The following is a 21,885-nucleotide window of genomic DNA, read 5'->3' as shown; positions in this document are numbered from 1 at the left end:
TGGTAGCGATCGGAACTCTGGAGTGGCACATGAGCCCACCAGCATTGCGAGAATTACCACTGAGCCAAAGCTGACCTTGGAACGGCTGCGAAACACCCTGCAGCTGCAGATCGTGGGAACAAACCATTTGATGCGGAGTTAAATGCTGTTGCGCAGCTATATTGCAGGGATCCTGTAATTCCTGAACCTATTAGGCTAGTCAGAGGCTTTAATCCACAAATGGAGCAGATCGTCCGTGTTCCTCCTTGACAGCATCTTAATTCAATGAATTTGCTGCTCGTCAATCCTTATTATAAGCTGCGGTTAATAAACGCTGAGCCCCAGACAGCCCTTTTAATGAGAACGTCACAAGGAATGTAAGGGGATCACTAACCGAGATTTGAAAACAAGGTGTTCTCCTTGGGAGTTCAAACTTGACTGACATCAATGGAAATAGCAATCGGGAGAGATGTAAAGCGAGCTGCCAACCTCCTGTCACCTGTTTCGCACCGTGGCTCACAGGTCAGCATCCTGCAAAACTCCCAGAGTTCACGGAATTGCTTAGATGGATGTGGTATGCGATAAATGATTGTGTTCATGAACATTCTAAGTGTTTACTATTACTAGTGTGTGAGTGTACTGACATTATGTGACAGCACTGCTTTAGGTCCGAGCAGTAACCTTGGCTCAGATTGGAGCTTGAAATTGCACTATTCTTCTGAAACGACCTTATATTGCATGGCTTCCGCCCAACTCATTTGCATAATCACAAAAGTAGAATCTTCTGTGCACCAGTGCAATCAGTCCACGCAGTAGACCATCATTTCTTCACCTTGTATTAATAATTTTCATTGATATATTTAAGAGTGGTAACTTGGTGCAGTTTTATTAATACAGCTGAAAATGGATATAATTACAAAAAAAAGGCATCCTGGTGTCCAGATCACCACTTGTGAGTTTAAATTTTTTGAATCACTGAAAATGTCTTAAAAAACATACCGATTTACTCGCTTCACGGGTGAATACCAGTCAGCTTCTTAGTAAATTAGCCTTTTTAATTAAAAAAACTTATAAAATGTGCCCTTGTGCCTAAAAATGAAGCTTCCTTGAATGATTCGACACGGGTGCAATGAACAGAAACTTAATTGGCAGCAAAATTATACCGATCTGGGGTCATGGCCATTGTTGGGGGCAGGGCCGGCTTCCAGCACAAATGTTTTTTTAAAAATTACGTTGTTTGACATAACTTGTACGTAAAATCCTGTGATCTTTTACGCTGGTTTGGAAACTCCAGGCCTATACTCTGCAAACCACCGTATGGTCCTGCAACATCGAACCATATTACATAAGGCGACTTTGACCTTAGATGCGGATTCAGTTGGTTGGACAGCTGTTTCATGATGCAGGGCAGAGGTTATTCATGGCCTTCTCAACCTTGCCCCTCGTCTGAGGTGTGGTGATTCACAAGTTAAATCACCACCAGTCAGCTCTCCCCTTCAAAGGCGAAAGAAAGCAGCCTATGGTCATCCAGGACTATGGTGAATTTACTGGTGCAATCTGTGAGAATTTTCAAAAGGCTTCATGTATCAGGGTAACACTGCAACACCTGGCCACGTGGCACCACTTAAAGAAACTGTTTTGGACAGCTTTTTAAAACGTTTTTAATAGCATCATTTATTATCTTTTTTTTAAAATCACATCACCCAGATTTCTTTCCGACTGCGGTTTAAAGGCTTTGTAACCCATTATGCTGCTAACCCTTATATTTTCTGTTTGTTCCTTGTTGACAAAACACACTGTAAAAAGCATTTAACAAATTTAAATCTCATCTATCTACATCTACAAACTGTCAGCAGGACAATTAGCTAGCCATCAATTTCAGAGTATTTTTTTCCTACAATTAAAATTCAAAGTGTCTTTTTTTTTGTTTGTTTTTTTCCTCTCATTTGGCACCAATGAGTACTGCTGCTCTATTGTTCCCGAAAAACAAAGTTGCTTCAAAGCGGGCAGTATCCCTTTTATGTTTGCCTATATGGGTAACTTTATAGCCCCGCAAAACACTGTGTAGCTTTTTTTTTAAGGCCAATAGATGGTGCCTCGTGATGTACAATATGATCTTAGAAATAAAGTTTCCAGTTTGTATGGGACAAAGCACAATGCTTTTATGTACAATAAACTGCATGGCCACGAGCCGGATCGTCAACCCCAACTGCATTGAAAAGGGACTGAAATGCTTCTTGACCAAGTCTAGGAGCTCTGTGATTTGTGCCTATGCTTTCTCTGGGGTGGGAGGTTTCATTGTGAACGGTGAAACACTGATTTTTACAACCCTTCCCCCATGTTTGAAGTCAATGAGCAATGTAGGTCGGCGTAATAGTCAAATCAGAGCATTAATTGGGTGTTTTCTTTCCCAGTGTCGAAGGAGAGTGCTACTGGGCAGTGTGCTAAAGTCAGTGGGGAGTAACACTGAACAGTATAAAGTCGATGGAGAGTGATATTGGGCAGGGCGTGAAAGTAAATGCAGAGTAACATTGGGGGTGGGTGCAAAACAAGCTTTCCATCTGCTCCCAGGGTTTTCCTGCCCAACGAGTTGGGCTGTAATTGTCATCCACTACCCACCCTGAAGATTCAATGTGCTTCATTCAAGCCAGAAAAGGGATACTGCGGATTAATACGAACAGACGCTATGGCACATCGGAACCATTGTTGACTTCATATGAAGAGAAAGAAACATGGGAAAAAAAGACTTTTTTTTCCCTTTTTTTCCTTGATTTTTTTTTACAAACATGGATGACAACTTCATTTATTTACTGTTAACACTGTATCATCATAAACAAAACCAGTATAAATGAAAAATTGTCTTCAAATATCTACATCTAAAACTTTAGGCAGTGAAAGAGAGAGAGAGAGAGTCTCATCAAATGAGCGTGTGGAATGATGCTCATAATATCAGCGATTGATGGGGTTTTCTGTTAGTGACCACACAAACAAATCCACATACCAGAACAAACAATACTGCTAAATACTTCCTTCAGTTAGTTACTTGATAAAAAAAAGAAAACTCAGAAATTCACACATCTGATCAAATTCGCTTAACACATTTTTTTTTGTCCATAATTGAAACAGTATTAAGAATAAGAGACGGAAGGAGTACTTTGGCATTGCTGTAATGGACACAATGCTCTCATCGATCAGTAATGTACATCCAATACTTCACAACAAAGCATTAAAACGAAAGAAAGAACCCAAGAAGGCGACGAGAGAAATGGTCTTGCTGTACTGAAGAAAACCTGACTGCAAACTACAAGCTGTGACACACAATCAGTTGAGAATGTTTGTTTCCAAGAGGTGACAGACTGTCCCCGTGACAAGTGTAAACACATTCAGGTTCTTGTGCTTGACCTCTGACCTTGCCTCTCCAACCTCCCTCCTATCGCTTTCAACTACTTTCCACTGCCAACTTTCATTCCTCTCCACAATGCCATTTTCTTTGCACGCTTCTGATGTTCTTTGTCAGCCCCCCCTCCCCCCCCCCCCCCCCCCCCCCACCTGATCCTCATCATCCCCTGCTCCTCTGGATGCACAACAAGAACTTTTAATCCTTCCCCCAAACCCCACCCAAATCACCAACCACCCCACCCCCTCTCTGGCGAGCAAATTTTCCATCTCCTTTGTATGAGCTGAATGTCACTTGCATTTCTCTCCGTACCTATCCGTCTGACCGCCATCTGTCATGATTCACCCGATGACTGTCCTACGGAACAGACCACTGATAGACTAAGACTTGCTGAAAAATGTCTTGTGGTATTCATGCACATGCACAGTTCCCAGGGTCTTGTATAATGATTCTTTTCTTGTGTATCTGCCGCCTCTGCTCAGACCCAAGAGGCCAACCGCTTAGACCCAGGAGTCGGGTGAGGCCGGGTAGTGGCTCGTCTCGTAGTTTAACTCACTATAGGGACGGGCGGCGGAATAGAAATCAACATAATTGCCAGTTGACTTCAGGCCGAGATGCATGTTGTATTCACTGGCTGCTGGGCGACTGTGCACTTGGTCTTCAAAGAAAGAGTCATCGTAATTTGCTGTTGAGTTTTGATAGGGCTGATAGGTATCATAGTCTTTCCTACTGGGTTCCTGTGCAGCAGGCTGTGATGAGACCTATTGAGAAGAAGATACGGACCATAATTCTTGTTTCATTTAAACACCAACAATTTGTATTATTTCAGGGCCTTCAACATAATGAAATGATCCAAAATTTGCCACTGAGCCAAATAGAGACATATTAGGAGAGTTGACCAAAATCTTGGTCCTAGGTTTTAAGTAATGTCTTAAAGGAGGACACAGAGATAGATACGTTTAGGGAGGGAATTCCTGAGATTTGGGCCTTGGCAGCTAAAGGGATGGTTGCCAATGGTGACGTTATCAAAATCCAGGATGTGCAAGAGGCCAACATTGGAGGAGGCAAACATCTCGGGAGGGTTGTAAGGCTGGAGGAGATGACAGAAGTTAGGAGGGGGGAAGGCACGGAGCGATTTGGAAACAAGCATGAGAATTTTAAAAATATTGCTTATATGTAAGCCTGTGGAAGTCAATGCGGACAGGGATGATGGGTGAAGGGGATGTGGTGTGAAGTAAGATACGGGAAGCAAATCTTTGATGAGTTTAAGTTTGTGGAGGTGGAAGATGGAACGCCAGCCAGAAGTGCATTGGAATATTCAAGTTTAGAGGTAACAAAGACATGGACGAGGGTTTCAGCAGCAAATGAATTGATGCAGGAGCTAAGGCAGGTGACGCTACGGAACTGAAAGTAGGCGAGCTTAATAATAGTGCGATCATGTGGTCAGAAGCTTACGTTGGGGTCTAATAAATCACCAAGGTTGAGGACAGCTGGTTTTGCCTCAGATAGTTGCCGAGGAAAGGGATTGAATTGCTGGCTAAAGAACACAGTTTGTGGTAGGGACCAAAGACAATGGCTGAATTTTCCAGTGGGCACAGGCCCATCTGTAGTCCACTCATGACACGAGTGTGCCCACTGGCATAATTTTCTAGTTTATTGCTTTCTCACTTGCCTAACAATTAATGAAGATTGGTAGTGTCAGAAAATGTGAAGCTTTTAAAACTTTTTGTATTTTTTTAAACTTTGCACTTCATGGGTGTGCATTTTGTATCAGCTCCTGGTAGATGAAGGGTTAATTTCCGAAATGTGAGGAAATATTGCCTGTATGACTTGAGTTAATTCACATTCATAATCTAATGGGGATTGATGGTGTGAATTGATAATGTGAATAGGAAAAGAGAAGTGGAGGGCAGATGTACAAACAATCTCATCAGATATTATCAAAGGATATGCTTTAAAATGTATAGACTGATGGATTTAAATGAATACACGGGTCACCAAGTCTGACAGGTGGTTATACAAGAAAAAGTTAACAATATCTAAATGGAAAGCAGATTCAAAATGCAGCTAGGCAGAGGGATCTGGGTGTCTTTGTTCATGAATGGCAGAAAGTCGGTATGCAGGTACAGTATGTAATTAAAAAGGCAAGTGGAATGTTAAGGTGTATTGCAAAAGGACTGGAGTATAAAAGTAGAGAAGTGTTGTAATTGTATAGGGTGTTGCTGAGACCACATCTGGAGTATTGTGTCCAGTTTTGGTCTCCTTATTTGAGGAAGGACGTGGTGGCATTGGAGGCAGTTCAGAGGAGATTCGCCAGTTTGATTCTGGGGATGAAAGAGTTGACTTATGAGGAGAGATTGAACAGTTTGGGCTTATACTCGCTGGAATTTAGAAGGATGAGAGGGGATCTGATCGAGATACAAAAGATACTAAAAGGGATAGACGAAGTAAACGTTGACCAAATGTTCCCCTTGTAGGGCAATCTAGAATGAGAGGTCACAGATATAGGTTGAGAAGCAGTAGACTGAGACTGAGGTGAGGAGGAACTACTTCTCACAGAGGGTGGTGAATTTGTGGAACTCACTGCCCCATAGTGTAGTGCAATTTGAATCATTAAATGGTTTCAAGGAGATAAATATATTTCTGAAAAAAATGGGTTATAGGGATATGGGGAAAAGATAGGGACGTGGATTTGAGACCAGGGAGAGATCAGCCATGATCTGATTGAATGGTGGAGCAGGCCCGAAGGGCTGAATTGCCAACTTCTGCTCCTAATTCGTATGTTCCGAAGAATAGGCAGCTTATGAGTTAAGGATATCGAGTTTCGGTTGTGATCATGGGTCTTGATCACAATTGATGAGTTAACAATAGTATTGACAAATAAAAATAATAAGATCAAAGCATAATGACAGCATTAGAACATCAGGAAGAGCCCTGGCTACAGAGGATAAAAGTGACAAACAGGTCATAGCACAAATATCAAAAAGGCATAGGGAGAGAAAAGAGAAAAGGAGTCATAAGTTGTCTGTAGCCAATAGTCAGTGAGAAGTAAAAACACCTGGGCGGGATTCTCCGACCCCCCGCCGGGTCGAAGCATCTCCGGCGGGCGGCGTGGATCCTGCTCCGCCGGCTGCCGAATTCTCCAGCGCTGGGGATTTGGCGGGGGCGGGAATCGCGCCGCGCCGGTCGGCGGCCGCTAGCAGCGCCCCCCCCCCCCGGTGATTCTCCGGCCTGTGATGGGCCTAGTGGCCGCCTGTTTTCGGCCGGTCCCGCCGGCGTAAATTAGAGTAGGTACTTACCGACGGGACCTGGCTGCGCGGGCGGCCTCTGGGGTCCTCGGTGGGGGGGGGAGGGAGGGATCTGGCCCTGGGAGGTGCCCCCACGGTGGCTTGGCCCGCGATCGGGGCCCACTGATCCGCGGGCGGGCCTGTGCCGTGGGGGAACTCTATCCCTCCGCGTCGGCTGCTGTGGTCCTCCGCGATGGCCGACGCGGAGATGAACCCCTCCTGCACATGCGCTGGGATGACGCCAGCACATGCTGGCGCTCCCGCGCATGCGCCAACACGCGCCGGCCGGCGGAGGCCCTTCGGCGCCGGTTGGCATGGCGGCATGCCCCTTCCCCGCTGGCCGGCACAGCACAAACCACTCCGGCGCCGGCCTAGCCCCTGAAGGTGCGGAGGATTCCGCACCTTCGGGGCGGCCCGATGCTGGAGTGGTTCACGCCACTCCTTTGTGCCGGAGTTGCCCGCCCCGCCGGTTTGCGGAGAATCCCGCCCCTGAACTATGGTACTGAATGCCTTTGCTTGTTAAGTATAATAATAATCTTTATTGTCACAAGTAGGCTTACATTAACACTGCAATGAAGTTACTGTGAAAAGCCCCTAGTTGCCACATTTCGCCGCCTGTTCGGGTGCACAGAGGGAATGTTCGGACTGTCCAAATTTACCTAACAGCACGTCTTTCGGGACATGTGGGAGGAAACCGGAGCACCCGGAGGAAACCCACACAGACACAGGGAGAACGTGCAGACTCTGCACAGACAGTGACCAAGCCGGGAATTGAACCTGGGACCTTGGCGCTGTGAAGCCATAGTGCTAACCACTATGCTACCGTGCTGCCCCTTTTGTTGATTAATAAATTGTCCTGATACCACCGCGTCAACATCTCCTTGTCCAGAATTTATAGATTGGTGTCTGAACATCTTGCAATAGGTTCCTGAGGCTGGAGGGCCAATCAGAGAGCTTGCACACAGGGCAGTGGTCCCACTGGGAGTGTAGGTGTTGCTGAGGTTGAAAGGTGAGCATGAAGGCGTCTTAACATGTAGGTGCCCTGCAGAGAAATCATCAAATAAAGCAGCCTGAAACCAGTATGACCATTGGAGCGAAGGGGAATCCCCTCTGCAGAATTGATCTCAGAAACGGCTGTGGCCTTCCACTCCCACAGCTTCTGGCTCTGGCCCTATCTGACTGCCCCCGAGTGACCACCTGAAGTGTAAAATTGCAGGCTGCTCCAATGGTGGGAGGTTATCAGCACTGTCATAGAGTGGTCCCCAAGTGGGGCCTTATTTGCCCTAATTGGCTGCCCACCTCCATGGAACTCTGCGACTGTTTCCAGCCCACTCTGAGAGATTTTCCCAGAGGTGGGAATACATCGGGCAGCAGTCCTATTGTCACAGCAACTCCTATTCTCCCACACTCCCATCTGCCTACTAGCTCTGTCTCATGTATAATGGCTTCACTCTTCCTAACTGTAATATTTTATTTTATTTATTTTTTAATTAAAAAAAAATAAATTTAGAGTACCCAATTCATTTTTTCCAATTCAGGGGCAATTTAGCGTGGTTAATCCACCTACCCTGCATGTGTTTGGGTTGTGGGGGCGAAACCCACGCAAAAACGGGGAGAATGTGCAACCACACGGACAGTGATCCAGAGTCTGGATCGAACCTGGGACCTCGGCGCCGTGAGGCAGCAGTGCTAACCACTGCACCACCGTGCCACCTTTCCTGTCTGTAATTATAGGAGATTTCTGCTTATCTACAACTGGATGTCAAACCAGCAGTCAGGCCACTTAGAGATTAGTAGAGAGGCTGTGGTGACGTAAAACTGAAAACTATCTGCATATACTTAGAAAGTGACAATGTTTTAGATGGTGTCAGCGAAGAGCAGCATGTAGATGGGAAGGTATTAGGGGGCCAGGGTTTGATTTTTAAGAGATAGCAAATGGTGCGGGAGCAGGTGGAGAGACATTGCACGCAATTCTCTGGCTATGACTGGCTAGGTAAGAATGGAATTGGGGAGTGCCGTCTCAACTAGCTGTCCGACAATGGTGAGGTATGAGGTATATGAAATCTTTTGGCATAGCTGACTACACAATGATTGTGTAGTCAGCTATGCCAAAAGATTTCATTTGTAACTGCATTGTGCTTTGGTGATGTGGCAGGGGCTTTTCACAGTAACTTCATTCATAGAATCATAGAATTTACAGTGCAGAAGGAGGCCATTCGGCCCATTGAGTCTGCACCGGCTCTTGGAAAGAGCACCCCACCCAAGGTCCACACCTCCACCCTATCCCCACAACCCAGTAACCCCACCCAACACTAAGGGCAATTTTGGACACCGTGGGCAATTTAGCATGGCCAATCCACCTAACCCGCACATCTTTGGACTGTGGGAGGAAACCGGAGCACCCGGAGGAAACCCACGCACACACGGGGAGGATGTGCAGACTCCGCACAGACAGTGACCCAAGCCGGAATCGAACCTGGGACCCTGGAGCTGTGAAGCATTTGTGCTATCCACAATGCTACCGTGCTGCCCCTCATTGCAGTGTTAATGTAAGCATATGTAAGTTAATGTGACAATAAAGATTATTATTATGTGTGGATACCTGATTGGAGAGATTCAAACATACTGCTCCAGAAAAGATGAGCACAGTAAGAAGTCTTACAACACCAGGTTAAAGTCCAACATGTTTGTTTCAAACACTAGCTTTCGGAGCACTGCTCCTTCCTCACCTGAGGCTCATCCTAGTCCAACGCCGGCATCTCCACACCAGAAAAGATGGGCACAGGCATGCGAGGCGGCAATACATTCAAGAACTTAGGAGAGGAAAGGGAGGTTGGCCATGGGATGGTTGTTCACAAGGATGGAGAGGTTAAGCATGGTGTTCCTTCTGAGCCAAAGGTTCCCAAACTGGATCGTGGGATGAGATTTTGGGGTCACATATTCTGAGGGAGTAACGATGACTGTGGAGTTCACACTGAGTTTTGTCAGCCGCAAGGCCACTATCAATGTTTGTGTTTTTTGTCCCCTACCTCGGCTTAAGTGTCTGTTCTGTGAGTCCCAATTGCTGCATACCTACAGACTGCAACAAGGTAAATTGTCACTTTTTTCAGTGCAAACCCAGTAGTTTTAACCATCCCCCCCCCCCCCCCCCATGCCCAATAACTCTCTAACCAGCCATGCCCACTCCTTTCACCCCTAGGTTACTCAATGTCTGAGGCATTACAATGGGGTCATATCAGGAAAAAGGATGGGGCGCACTAATCTCAGAAGCATGGGTCCATGGCCTTAATGGCAGCAATTAGGAATGTGTAATGCAGCTGCATGTCAAGTTTAGGGAACTGCGCAATGCAACAAGCCAGCAAACAGGAGCTCGAGGGAACACTGGAGAGTTGTTTTTTTCTTTGAGAGAGCCGATGATGGCAGGTTTAAAGGAGAAGACACAGAAGCTGAGGAGTGAGACCTCTTGGCAACATCGGCTTTCACTGGGGCCAGAAAGGGAAGCTGGTCAGCAATTTAGTGGGAATAGAATCAAAGGAGCAGGAGGTAAACAGGGAGAGGTTGGAGATGGTATGAGGGGAGAAACTTGAGAAAGGTGAGAGGTCGGGCTTGGGCAAGGAAAACCGTGGAGGACGTTTGGCCCCCATGGACTCGGAGAAATGAGGGAAATGCAGAGGCAATTGAATGGTCTCAACCTTAGCAACAAAGACGCCCATGAGCACCTTGCACTTGTTGTTGGAGGCGAGGGTGCAGGAGACAGGGGAGAGAGGTGCTTAACAGAACAAATTGCAGCAGAAAAATAAACACAGAGTTATCTTTGCATTCCAGGATGATTCTGGAATAATTGGCAGATATGCCAGTGGCAGCAGGGCTTGATGCTGCTTTATAACTTTATGTCCTCCAGATTGATCCAGTGGGCAAAAGATGAATGGATTTTCCACGATATACATTCAACTCTGCACCCCTTGGTAAGGGAGGGGAGGGGGGGGGGGGGTGCATGTGAGGGCAAACTAGGGCAATTAGCCAGGGTGAGAGAGTGTGATGGTTTCAGTAAGGACTGAGATATCAAAGGTGTGGTTCAGATGATTAATATCTGCAGAAATTTTGTGGCGAACAAATTTGGGTTGTCAAAAGTGCCGTTGTTGATCATTTTGGAGACAGCTTTTTCCAGGGGTGGGCACAGAAGGATTTAGGTTTAGAAAAGAGAGAGGGAATGTGGGTGGGGGGTGATATGAGGAAGTGATCAGAAAAAGCTTTATCTTGACATGAGGGGGGGGGGGGATTACATGGGAGGAGAGATTACAGGAGGATAGAAAGGAGTGAACTCAGAGGAGAGAGAGAGAATGAGGTGAAATGAAGGTTGATGTCATAATATACGCCAGTATGTCATGGTGCAGACACACACTGATGGACACACAGTGGGACCAATCAACATACACAACACCGCAGCCAATCACCAGTGAGAGCACACGCACAAAAAGACAGGGGACATCAGAGTTCCCGCTCATTCGAGTAGCAGCTAGCTAGTAGGACAGAGCTCACAGCCTGCAACACAGACATTCACCATGTGTTGAGTGCATCAACTGGTTAGGACAAGGCAAAGGTCTTTAGTTAAAGCTGGTATCGTATTTACCCACAGTTCAAGTATGTTTAAATAGTTAACCTTTTAATAAAATAGTGTTGCACTACTTCAAGTGTTGGTGACCTGTATGTGATCCAGAACACCCAACACATCAGTTGAAATCACCAAGAATGAGAAAGTGCTTGGTGCAGAAGCTGAGGGAGAAAAGCCGTGAGAAGATTTTTATAGTACTCAGGTGGGTGGGGGAGGATGAACATTTTAAGTGAGAGGCATGACAGGGAGAACAAGATGAAGTTGCCAAAGGAGGAGAAGGTGTCAGAGAAGTAGAGGGACAGATCAAGGTGTAGTTTGGTGACGCAGGTCACTGTAACTGTGACTGTCTGGAGCAAGAGATATTTCAGTTATCATGCTCTGGAGAACTACTTGATTATAATTCAACAATTTTTTACCATTCAAGTATATGTCCAATTTCCTCTTGAAAGGTACTATTGATTCTACCGCCGTTAGCGTTTCAGGCAGGGCCTTCCATATCATAACAACTCACTGAGTTAAATAAATTCTAATCTTTAATTAGAATTGCCAATTATCTTCAACCCTGCGATCTCTTACTGACCAACCCACCAGTGGAAACAGTTTCACCTTATCTACACTGTAAAGGCTCTTCACAATGTTGAGCACCTCTATTAAATCTCCCGTTAACCTTCTCTGCCCTAAGAAGCCCAAGGTGGGGGAATAACCGAGGGCGATTATCACAAAACTGCATCAGTATCAGGATCATGAGAGGATCCTGAGGTGGGCAAGACCAACGAAGAAGAGTAGCTGGGAAGGATACAGAATCCTGGTCTATCAAGACATTGGGGTGGGCTTTGGCAAAACGCAGGGGCGAATTTAACCAGGCGAAATCGGCCCTGTACAGGAACGGAGTAAAATTTGGAATGCTGTTCCCAGCCAGGCTCTGGGTCATGTTCCAAAATAAGGTATATTACTTCAACACCAGGTGGACGAGTTTGTTCAGATGAACAGCCTGGACAAGGGGCAGGCAAGGCAACGCTGAAGGCATGGAGCAAATATGTTTGCGCGGGACTGTGCTGCCTCGCTTTGATCAGAAAGATCAGGTCACAGAGAAAGGCGAGGGCAACGGAACGCAGGTGGAGGTAAGGCACAGGAGGAGGGAGCAGACAGTCAGCGGGTTAAAGACAGGAGTAAGACCAGTCCTGGGAGGGAGCATCACCACACTAGTGGGGATAGCTAGCCCAGAAAGTATGATAATAAGGGGAGCTGCGGCGCACCTTCCAGCAGGGAGGGTGCACATGGCGGGGTGGGGGTGGGGAACACAGGGACATGGAGGGGGAGGGGGAATGCAAAGGGAGAGACAAAGAGGGGGGACAGGGGGGAAGGGGAGATGGTAGGGAGGGCAGTGAGAGAAGGAACATAAGGGGAACAAGAAGAGAAGAAAGGGATGGGTCTCAGATTGGTTTCAACAGGTAAGGTGCAGGTTAAGGGAACAAGATGGCGCTGCAAGCAGCCACTTTGGAGGGTCCCTAAACAAAGAGAAACCCCAGAGTGCAGGGGCGCACCCACATGGCGTACACACAGGTGGCCGCCATGTTGGGTGCCCCCTGGACAAAGGGAAACCCTGGGGCGTAGGGGCCTGACCTCATGGTGGGAACGGTGACCGTGGCCATTTTGGACCATCCCCTAACAAAGGAAAACCACGTAGTGCAGGGGCGCATCCACCAGTTAAATATGGTTGATCCCGTAAGAAGTTGGGGACAGAAAGCTCCCCGCCAGCATTATCACCTGGAATGCCAGAGGACCTAATGGCCCAGTGAAAAGATCCAGAGTCTTTGCCCATTTAAGAAGTTTGAAAGCCAACATTGTCTTCCTGCAAGGGACACACCTGAGGGAGAAGGACCGACTGTGGGTAAGGAAGGCTGGGTGGGGCAGACGTACCATTTGTGCTATGGGATGAGGGTTAGGGGGTAGCAATACTGATTAGCAAGAGGACAGTGTTTACGGTGGCAAGGATGGTTATGGACCCAGGGGGGTGGTACATTATGGTCAGCAGTGTCCTGGATGGGGCGCAGGTAGTTCTGGCTAATGTGTACATGCCCAACTGGGATGACACTGATGTCATAAAAAAGACCATGGCGGAAATCGTGGACATCGACACACATTGACTGATCATGGGGGGGGAGGGGGCAACTTCAACTGTGTACAGGACCTACTGACAGACTGATCAAGCCCCAAAACATAGAAAAAGACAGGCATGGCTAGAGAATTGGGAGCATTCATGGAGCAGATGGGGGCAGTGGACCCACGGCGGTTCCTACACCCTGGTGAGAAGGAATTCTCGATCTTTTCACCAGCGCACAAGATATACACCATATCGACTTCTTTGCAGTGGGGAAATCGGAGCTGTCAGACATAGTAAGGGTGGAATACTTCGCGATAGTCATCTCCAACCACGTTCCACATTACATGGATATGAGGTTGGAGACTGGCTGTGCCCAACGCCCCACATGGAGGTTGAACACGGACCTCTTGGCCGACAAGGCCTTTTACCAGAAAACATCACAGGCCATAGGAGAGTACATTACTAACAACCAGAATGGGGAAGTCTCACCTTCCACATTCTGGGAGGCACTGAAGGCGGTGATTAGGGGGGAGATTACAGCCTACAAGGCGTGTAGAGACAGGTAGGATGGGGGGGGGAGCCAGGCAGCAACTGCTCGATTCCATCCTGAAGGTCGACAGAAAGTACTCCAAGGCCCCGACCATAGAGCTTCTGGTGGAGTGGAAAAAGCTATTAATGAACTTTAACCTGCTATCCACCAGGAAAGCAGTTCACCAACTCCGCCAGATACGGGGGACCTTCTACTAACACGGAGGGAAGGCTTGTCGCCTGATGGCTCACCAGCTGGGAAAGCAGGCAGCCACAAGGGAGATAGCGCAGGTCAAAGATAGCAGAGGCAGACTAGCAGCCAAACCAAAAAAGATCACCAAAGAATTTGAGGCCTTGATGTACACCTCTGAGTCCCCCAACAGGGGTGCGGGGGTGAAACGGCTCCTCAATGGACTGGACATGCCAGTCGTGGGGACGACAGATGAGGCAAGCTGGAAGGACCATTAGGACTGGCAGAGATCATGGAGAGTATCAGCTCCATGCAGACGGGGAAGGCGCCAGGGCTGGACGGGTTCCCAGCAGGCTTCTATCAAATATCTGCACCAGCTCTGGCCCCCCCACCTATGGAAAATGTTCACAGATTCGCTAGCGAGGGGCACCCTGCCTCCAAAGCTAACATAGACCACGATATTACTGATTCCTAAAAAAGACAAGGATCCGATGGAATGCTGATCATAGAGACCCATTTCACTGCTCAATGTCGGCACAAAGATACTCGTGAAAGTCCTGGCCAAGAGACTGGAGAACTGAGTACCAGAAGAGGACCAGACGGGCTTTGTCAAGGGTAGGCAGCTAACAGCAGACATCATGCGGCTGCTGAATACAATAATGACCCCCATCCGGGGAGAGAACATGAGGTGATCGTCTCCATGGACGCAGAAAAGGTCTTTGACAGAGTCGAATGGAAGTACCTCATTGAGATACTGGAGCGGTTTGGGCTAGGGATGGGGTTGACCACGTGGGTGAAACTCCTGTACAACGCCCCCCAGGCAAGCGTTCGGACCAGCACCACCAGCTCTGGATACTTCCAGCTGTAAAGGGGCACAAGGCAGGGATGCCCGCTGTCCTTGCTCTTGTTCGCCCTGGCAATCGAACCACTGGCGATTGCTCTGCGAGACACGAAATAAGACTGGAAGGGCATCCGAAGGGGAGGCAGAGAGCACAGAGTTCCACTCTATGTGGATGACCTGCTCCTCTACATCTCAAACCCACAGAACGGCCTGTAAGTAATTATGAAGCTCCTGGATGAGTTTGGGGCCTTTTCGGGGTACCATCTCAACCTGGGCAAGAGCGAGGCATTCCCGCTGAACCCGAATGGGGGAGGGACAGAGCTGGGTGGTCTAACAATCAAACTAGCCTGAAGCAAATTCCGCTACTTGGGGATCCAGATAGCCCATGACTGGACATGGATCCACAAATGGAACCTGATTAGTCTGGTGGAGAATGTTAAAAAGGACCTACAGAGATGGGATGCACTCCCGCTCTTCCTGGCGGGGAGGATGCAGACCATCAAGGTGAAAGTGCTGCCAAGGTACCTCTTCCTGTCCAGATCCATACCGATCTTCATCCTCAAGGCGTTTTCCCAAGGGATAGACAAAATTATCCTGGTGTTTGTGTGTGTGGGGGGGGGGGGGGGGGAGGGGGGAACCCAAGGATCCCCAAGGCTACACTTCAAAGGGGAAGAAACATGGACATCCTGGCCCTTCGGAACCTGCAATATTACTGCTGGACAGCCACAGCTGAGTGGGTGAGGGGATGGATACGAGAACCGAATACGGAATTGGTGAGGCTGGAGGAGTCCTCCTGCAAGAGAACAACCCTCCAAACCCTCGAAACGGCAGCACCCCCCCCCCCCCCCCCCACCAAAATACACATCCTACCCAGTGGCAGTAGCCACATTGAGGACATGGAACCAAATGAGACAACATTTTGGTTTAACCGAGATGTCCTCTACGGTAACCAGAAATTCCCACCAGCCATAAAGGTGGGGTACCTTTAAGAGGTGTAGACAGGATGGGGGGATGCTGGTGATCAGGGATTTTTACATGGGGGACAGACACGCAATGGAAGAACTGGAGCTACCATAATGGCCGGTATTCAGATCGCAACCTCTCACAAGATCGCATTAGATCTCGCGAGGCATGGCGAGCCGGGTAGACCCCAGAAGAGGATCTTCTGACATCCACCGACCGTCCGCCGTTCAGACGCAATGCGGCCGGTAGATCACGCCTACTATTTCCTCAGGTGGGGGAATCCAGAATAAAGGAGGCTTCACTGAGAGGTAGGCCCTTCAAGAGGAAAATTGGCAGCACTTCTTCAGACAAGGGGTAGTAGAAAACTAGAACAGACTCAGTCAAAAGACTGTGGGAGCTTTCAGAACTGGAATCAATAGATTTTTCTTGGCATATGAAGAAAGGGCAGGTGAATGGAGCTGAGGTTCAGATCAGCCACAATCTAACCGAATGGCAGAAATGGGGTTTGGGATGACCCCATGGGCAGACTATGGGCGGGATTCCCCCCCCCCCCACCCCACCCCGCGCCCGCCCAGGCAACTCTCCTTTGGTTGGCGGCAGGATAACAGGCTTTCCCATGGTTTGCAGCCTCCGCCTCTAGGGAACGTGAAAATTCTCGACCTAAATTTCCATTCCATGGGCAAAGTCAGTTTGCTAGAATTTCCTCCAACACCCAACCACCCACATTTAGGAATAAGTTAGTGAAATGCTCCCTTTTCTCAACGGGGCTGAATTTATTTTTAAATGCCCGGTGACATTTTTCCATTGCTTTGTAAATGTCATCTAAATTGTGATATCATTGAGGCAGAAAGGTTACCAGGGTTCATTAGCAAAGCAAGAGAATAAAGGAGCCGCACTTCTTTCTAACGGCCAGGGTTGAAGTGAGACGAAGATAGAGGAAAGTTGTTGTGATTCTATGCTGGGCTCTTATCACAGTGATGGCTGCTGAAGGTCAAAGGCATCGATCAGGAGTTCTGTAAAGTGTGTAACAAACCTGGTTGTGCTTGGTAGCTTCAACAGGAGTAGCATAGGAATTCCTGTAGCCTGACCCGGCTACTACAGAAAGTTGAGCTGTTCAAATAAAGAAAGAGACACAGTTAAAATGATTGAAAATTCATGCCTCGGCTTGTTGTACAATAGGTCAGGTAGGCATTGGGGAAATCTCCTTTGGCGAATTGCATTTGCTGCCTTTCTACATATCCATATCCTTACCTCCGAGCATGATGTCATTTAAACACATCATGTTCAACTCTGGTGATGTTCTAAACTATAGATCTAGGCTCTTTACCTAAATTCGCACAAAGTAATTCATTATCATCTTACCAGGGGGGGGTCTCGTGCTTCGTAGCATGTCATTGCAGGCAATCCCATTGAAAACGATGGTCCCGACACTGCTCGCAAATACGTGCCTTTTTATTCTTCCACAGGATGTGTGCATCACTAGCTAGGCCCATCCTTGATTACCCTTCAGAAGATGGTGGCGAGCTTGGGGAACACTCATTTTTTGAGTGCAACAAAGGAAATTGGGGTGAAATAGTTCTTAAGTTGAGTCTTACCTGATAGAAAGGTATGCCTGGGTTTCACCCAACCCTCCCATCCCACTGCATCTGAAGGATGCCCAGTTTTAGGGGACCTGGCTGAACTGTACTGTTTTTAAAAATTTGTTCTTAGGATGTGAGTGAGAGGACAATGCTGTGACTATTGCCTGGCCCCCAGTTGTCTTGAAAAGGTGCTGGTGGGTCTTCTTGAACTGCTGTATGTGGTAAAGGCTCCCCTATAAACCACAGTGGCATTAGTGAGGGAATGCCAAGATATTCTCCCAGCAATGGAGGAGGAACTGTGATTTATGTCCAAGTGAATGGTGCGAAGAGGAAGTCGGAGGTGTAGGTTTGAGAGGAGGCTTGTAGAACGGCACGAGAGGCCACAAGGCCTCTATAAATCGAATAGATCTTTGAGGGTGGAGGGGTTCTTGTTCATTTCCAACAGCAACCAGAAGGCACTGCAGCTAACAAGTCACGCTGTTCAAAGTCCCTCAGGTCTGCAGGAGTGCTTCTGTTCCTGTCTCCTGGAGTAGAGGCAACAGGAGAATCAAAGGCTAGAGGTTGTCAGGAATGGGAAAATATGTGAGATCTATTCAGCTTTTACTGTTATGTTCTTTGTTAATATGGAGGCCTTGTGTGAGCAACAGCCGGAACTTGAATGGTAAAAATTCAATTTACCTCACATGCCTCCTCTGCTTCTGATTTTCACTACTTTTCCACGCCTGCTGGATCTCCAGTTGCAGGTTCTTCCACTGTCTCCCCTCTCTCAAATACTTCTCTTGCCCATCCTCTTTCCCACCCATTGCCTGTCCCTCCTGTTTCCAATATTTCCCCTGTTGACTGTTCAACTTGATGACTTTCTCCCATTTAGCTGCCTCTTTAGCTGCGATGAAGCCTCCCATTGCCAATTTCTCCATTGCTTCTGATTTCCCTGCTTTAATTGCTCCTTTTGGTAAGCAGTCCTCTCCTGCTGGTCCCTGCTCCTCTATAAGCTCAGGAACCAGGAGCCTCTACACCTTTCAGTTGGTGGTGGCTGGTTGTGGTTGACTGATCTTCCGAGCCAGTTATTGCTCCCTCATTCGCTGAATACATGTACTGAGCCTGTTTTGTGTGCCTTCATTACCCAATGTGCTGTTCCATATCCTGATCGAATCAGAAACTATCTTGTGCATTGATATAAAAATTATTTACCAGCAGTGGAAATGTGACAAAATAGGGGGTTCTTCATTGATAGTAACAGTTAAATAGTCAGTTGAAACGCTACTATCTGGTTTGCCTGCAGTTAGTGATGTCTCACATACCAACATGGCAGATAGTTCAAGGAAAGTATTATTAAATCAGTGACAGAACTCAAGAAAATTAATGTAAGCAGGATAACAATAACAAGAAATTATTGTACCAAATAGTGACAAACCTCCAGGATCAGAGGATTTCCATCCCAGCATTTGAAGTGGTAGGTGTGAACACTTAAGATGCCCTAACTATAATCTTCCAAAGTTCTCTTCATTCAGAGACTGTTGCTTTAGCTTGGAAATCTGCACATCATTCTTCCATTTAAGAAAGGTAACAAAGGGAAACCAGGGAACTACAGACTAATTAGCCTACCATCTAACCTGGGGAAATCGATAGTCCATAATTAAGGATTGGGTGACTGGACACCTTGAAAATTTTCAGCCGATCAGAGAGCTTTTCAAAAATAAATTTAGAGTACCCAATTGTTTTTTTCCATTTAAGGGGAAATTTAGCATGGCCAATCCACCTACCCTGCACATATTTTGGGTAGTGGGGGTGAGACCCTCGCAGACACGGGGAGAATGTGCAAATGAGAGAGCTAATATGGATTTGCAAATTATGCCTGACTAATCTGATTGAATATTTTGAAGAGGTGACTAAAGTAGCGGACAGGGTAGTGTCCATGGATGTTGTTTATATGGACTTCCAGAAGGCATCTGATAAATGTCCCTCCCAAAAGATTGTCAGCTGAAGTGGTGGCTCGGTGGCACAGTGGTTAGCACGTCTACCTCACAGCGCCAGAGACCTGGGTCCAATCCCAGCCTCGGGAGACTGTCTGTGTGGAGTTTGCACCTTCTGCCTATGTCTGCGTGGGTTTCCTCCGGGTGTTCCGGTTTCCTTCCACAGTCCAAAGATGCGCAGGTGAGGTGGAGTTACGGGGATAGGGTGGGGAAGTGTGCCTAGATGGGGTCCTCTTTCGGAGAGTTGGTGCAGACTTGACGGGTCAAACAGCCTCCTTGTGCATATAGGGTTTCTATGATTATGTGGCTGGTTCTAACATGTAGTTGGAAACAAATTATTGATCTGGTTGGGAAATTGGTTGAGCAGGAGACATAGAACAGGGATACTGGGCAGATACGCTAATTGACAGGATGTCCTGCAAGGATCTGTGTTGGGACCTCAGCTATTTATTCTATTCATTAACAATTTATCTGATGGAATAGAAAGCCATTTATCCAAAGTTGCTGACGACACAAAGAAAGGCTGCATTGTAGGCAATGCAAATAGAAACATAACATTATAAAGAGATATTTACAGATTAAATGAATGGGCACAACTGTGGCAATTGGCTTTCAGTGTAGGCAGATGGAAGGTCACCTCTTAGAACCTAAAAAGTTTACAACAGGATACTTTCTAAATGGTGAAATGCTAGAAACAGGGTAAGTCCTAAAAGTACAGGTACACAGAACATTAACATGTCATGAGCATGCACAGAAAATAGCCAAGAAAGCTAATAGAATGCTGTTCTTTGTAGCTAGAAGAATAGAATACAAGGGGTAGAGGTCGTGCTTCATATATACAAATCTCTGGTTAGCTTTCACCTTGAAAATTGAGAGGGTTTGTGGATATACCGACACTGGAGAAGGTGAAGCATAGATGTACTAGAATGATATCTCCAAGGGTCAAGTTATGAGGAGAGATTTAATAAACGAGGATTATATTCCTTGGTACTTTAGAAGAATAAGGGGTGATATAATGGGAACATACAGAATAGATCAGCGAAAACCATTTCTGTGAGCTGGGAAGTCTATGACAAGGCACGGGTCTGAAAATTAGAACCAGACCATCTTGTCCCCCTGCACTCCCTGCTATCCCAAAAGGAAAGTTGGCCAGAAACCAACATACCTGTAAGAAATCCACCTGCAGCCATAACATGCTGCGGGTAGGCTAAAGTGGTTTATGTAATGAGTTCTATGTGCATGTACATAAGGGGTTAATTTGTAATCAGTAGCACCAGATGATCACAAGAGGGCTGGACCAACAGGGGTATAAAAGCAACCACATTGTGCCTCTCGCTCTCTCTTTCGGGTGTACTGTGACCAGGACAGGAGTGACCAGGACATGGGTGTAAGATTAGCACAGATGGTTAGTGTAGTTGAACATAGTTACTGTAGTTAGATCTTGTTGACCTTATCACTAGTATCAATGTTAAAGTAAAGAACTCACGTAATTATTGTTATAGTTACTCAATAAACCTTTTGATACTACTGGACGAGTTTGAGTCTTTTTCATCGAGATTCAGAAAACCTCATCAGCAACCAAGGTTTGAGTAACACATATTACACACCATTGCATATCAAGACGCACAAAGAAGTGTAATAAAAGATGATACAGGAGTGTAATAAAAGAGTTTAGAGGGAACTTCTGCCCCTCAGTGGGAGGAAATCCCACTCTAACTGTCCAGGCAACACCAGAGCTCAGTACTTGGGACTGCTGGAGCCCTAAAAAGCTAAGGTCCACGGTTTTAGAATGAGGAGGGGATCATGGAGCCCAAGGAGTGTGGAGAGGGAGGTGAGGGGGCTGGGCTTTAGAGGGCATGTGGCACTGAAAGAGGGGGGGGGGGTGACATATCGGGGAGATGTCACATGATGCACAAGGGACACATCCCAAAAGACGTAGTCCTCCTTTTTTCATGCAGGTGATAAATAAACAGCTGGTCCACCCCTGCCCACGCCAGCCACATTAAATTGCAGGCAGCATATCATCCAGGTCCACATGGCTTGCTAACGAGCCTAATAGACCTTTACTTATTTATTTACATACGGTAAGCAGGCTGTTAATACTGAGACTCGCCCACGTAGCATATTACGGGGGTCAGCTCGGGGATGGGCGGATAACTGGTGGCTGACCACCCAACTTATTTTACATGCAACCTTCCCAAACCCCAGCTGAAAACACGCCCGGGGGCACACACGTAAATACCAGCCCAATGGGTGGTCGTAGTTTGGACCTGCCTTCTGCAAATTCCGATTGGTGCAAGATAAATTGCTAATTTTAGAACCAAGATAAATAGGTTTTAGTTAACTGAAGGCATTAAGGCACATGGGGGCCAAAAGGCAGCAGTTAGGAGTTAGGCCGCACATCTCATTGAATAGTGGTACAGGTTTGATG

General features: G+C 47.0%; 1 protein-coding gene across 7 annotated transcripts in view; it reads right to left on the bottom strand.

Moving 5' to 3' along the window:
* Positions 1–3,594: 3,594 nt before the first annotated feature.
* The window catches only part of LOC140425471 (catenin delta-2-like), a 1,686,689-nt gene continuing 1,668,398 nt past the window's right edge, over positions 3,595–21,885 (bottom strand). For all 7 annotated transcript variants that reach the window (XM_072509780.1, XM_072509779.1, XM_072509782.1 and 4 more), the window contains 2 exons: positions 16,935–17,011; positions 3,595–4,137 (listed from right to left, as the gene is read on the bottom strand). In XM_072509780.1, the coding sequence (XP_072365881.1) occupies positions 3,877–4,137; positions 16,935–17,011 (338 nt within the window). In that variant the 3' untranslated portion in view covers positions 3,595–3,876. The remainder of the gene's footprint in view (positions 4,138–16,934; positions 17,012–21,885) is intronic.

This window comes from Scyliorhinus torazame, chromosome 6, assembly GCF_047496885.1.
Source record: "Scyliorhinus torazame isolate Kashiwa2021f chromosome 6, sScyTor2.1, whole genome shotgun sequence".
NCBI classification, from domain to species: domain Eukaryota; kingdom Metazoa; phylum Chordata; class Chondrichthyes; order Carcharhiniformes; family Scyliorhinidae; genus Scyliorhinus; species Scyliorhinus torazame.
This window is presented reverse-complemented; position numbering and strand designations above follow the sequence as displayed.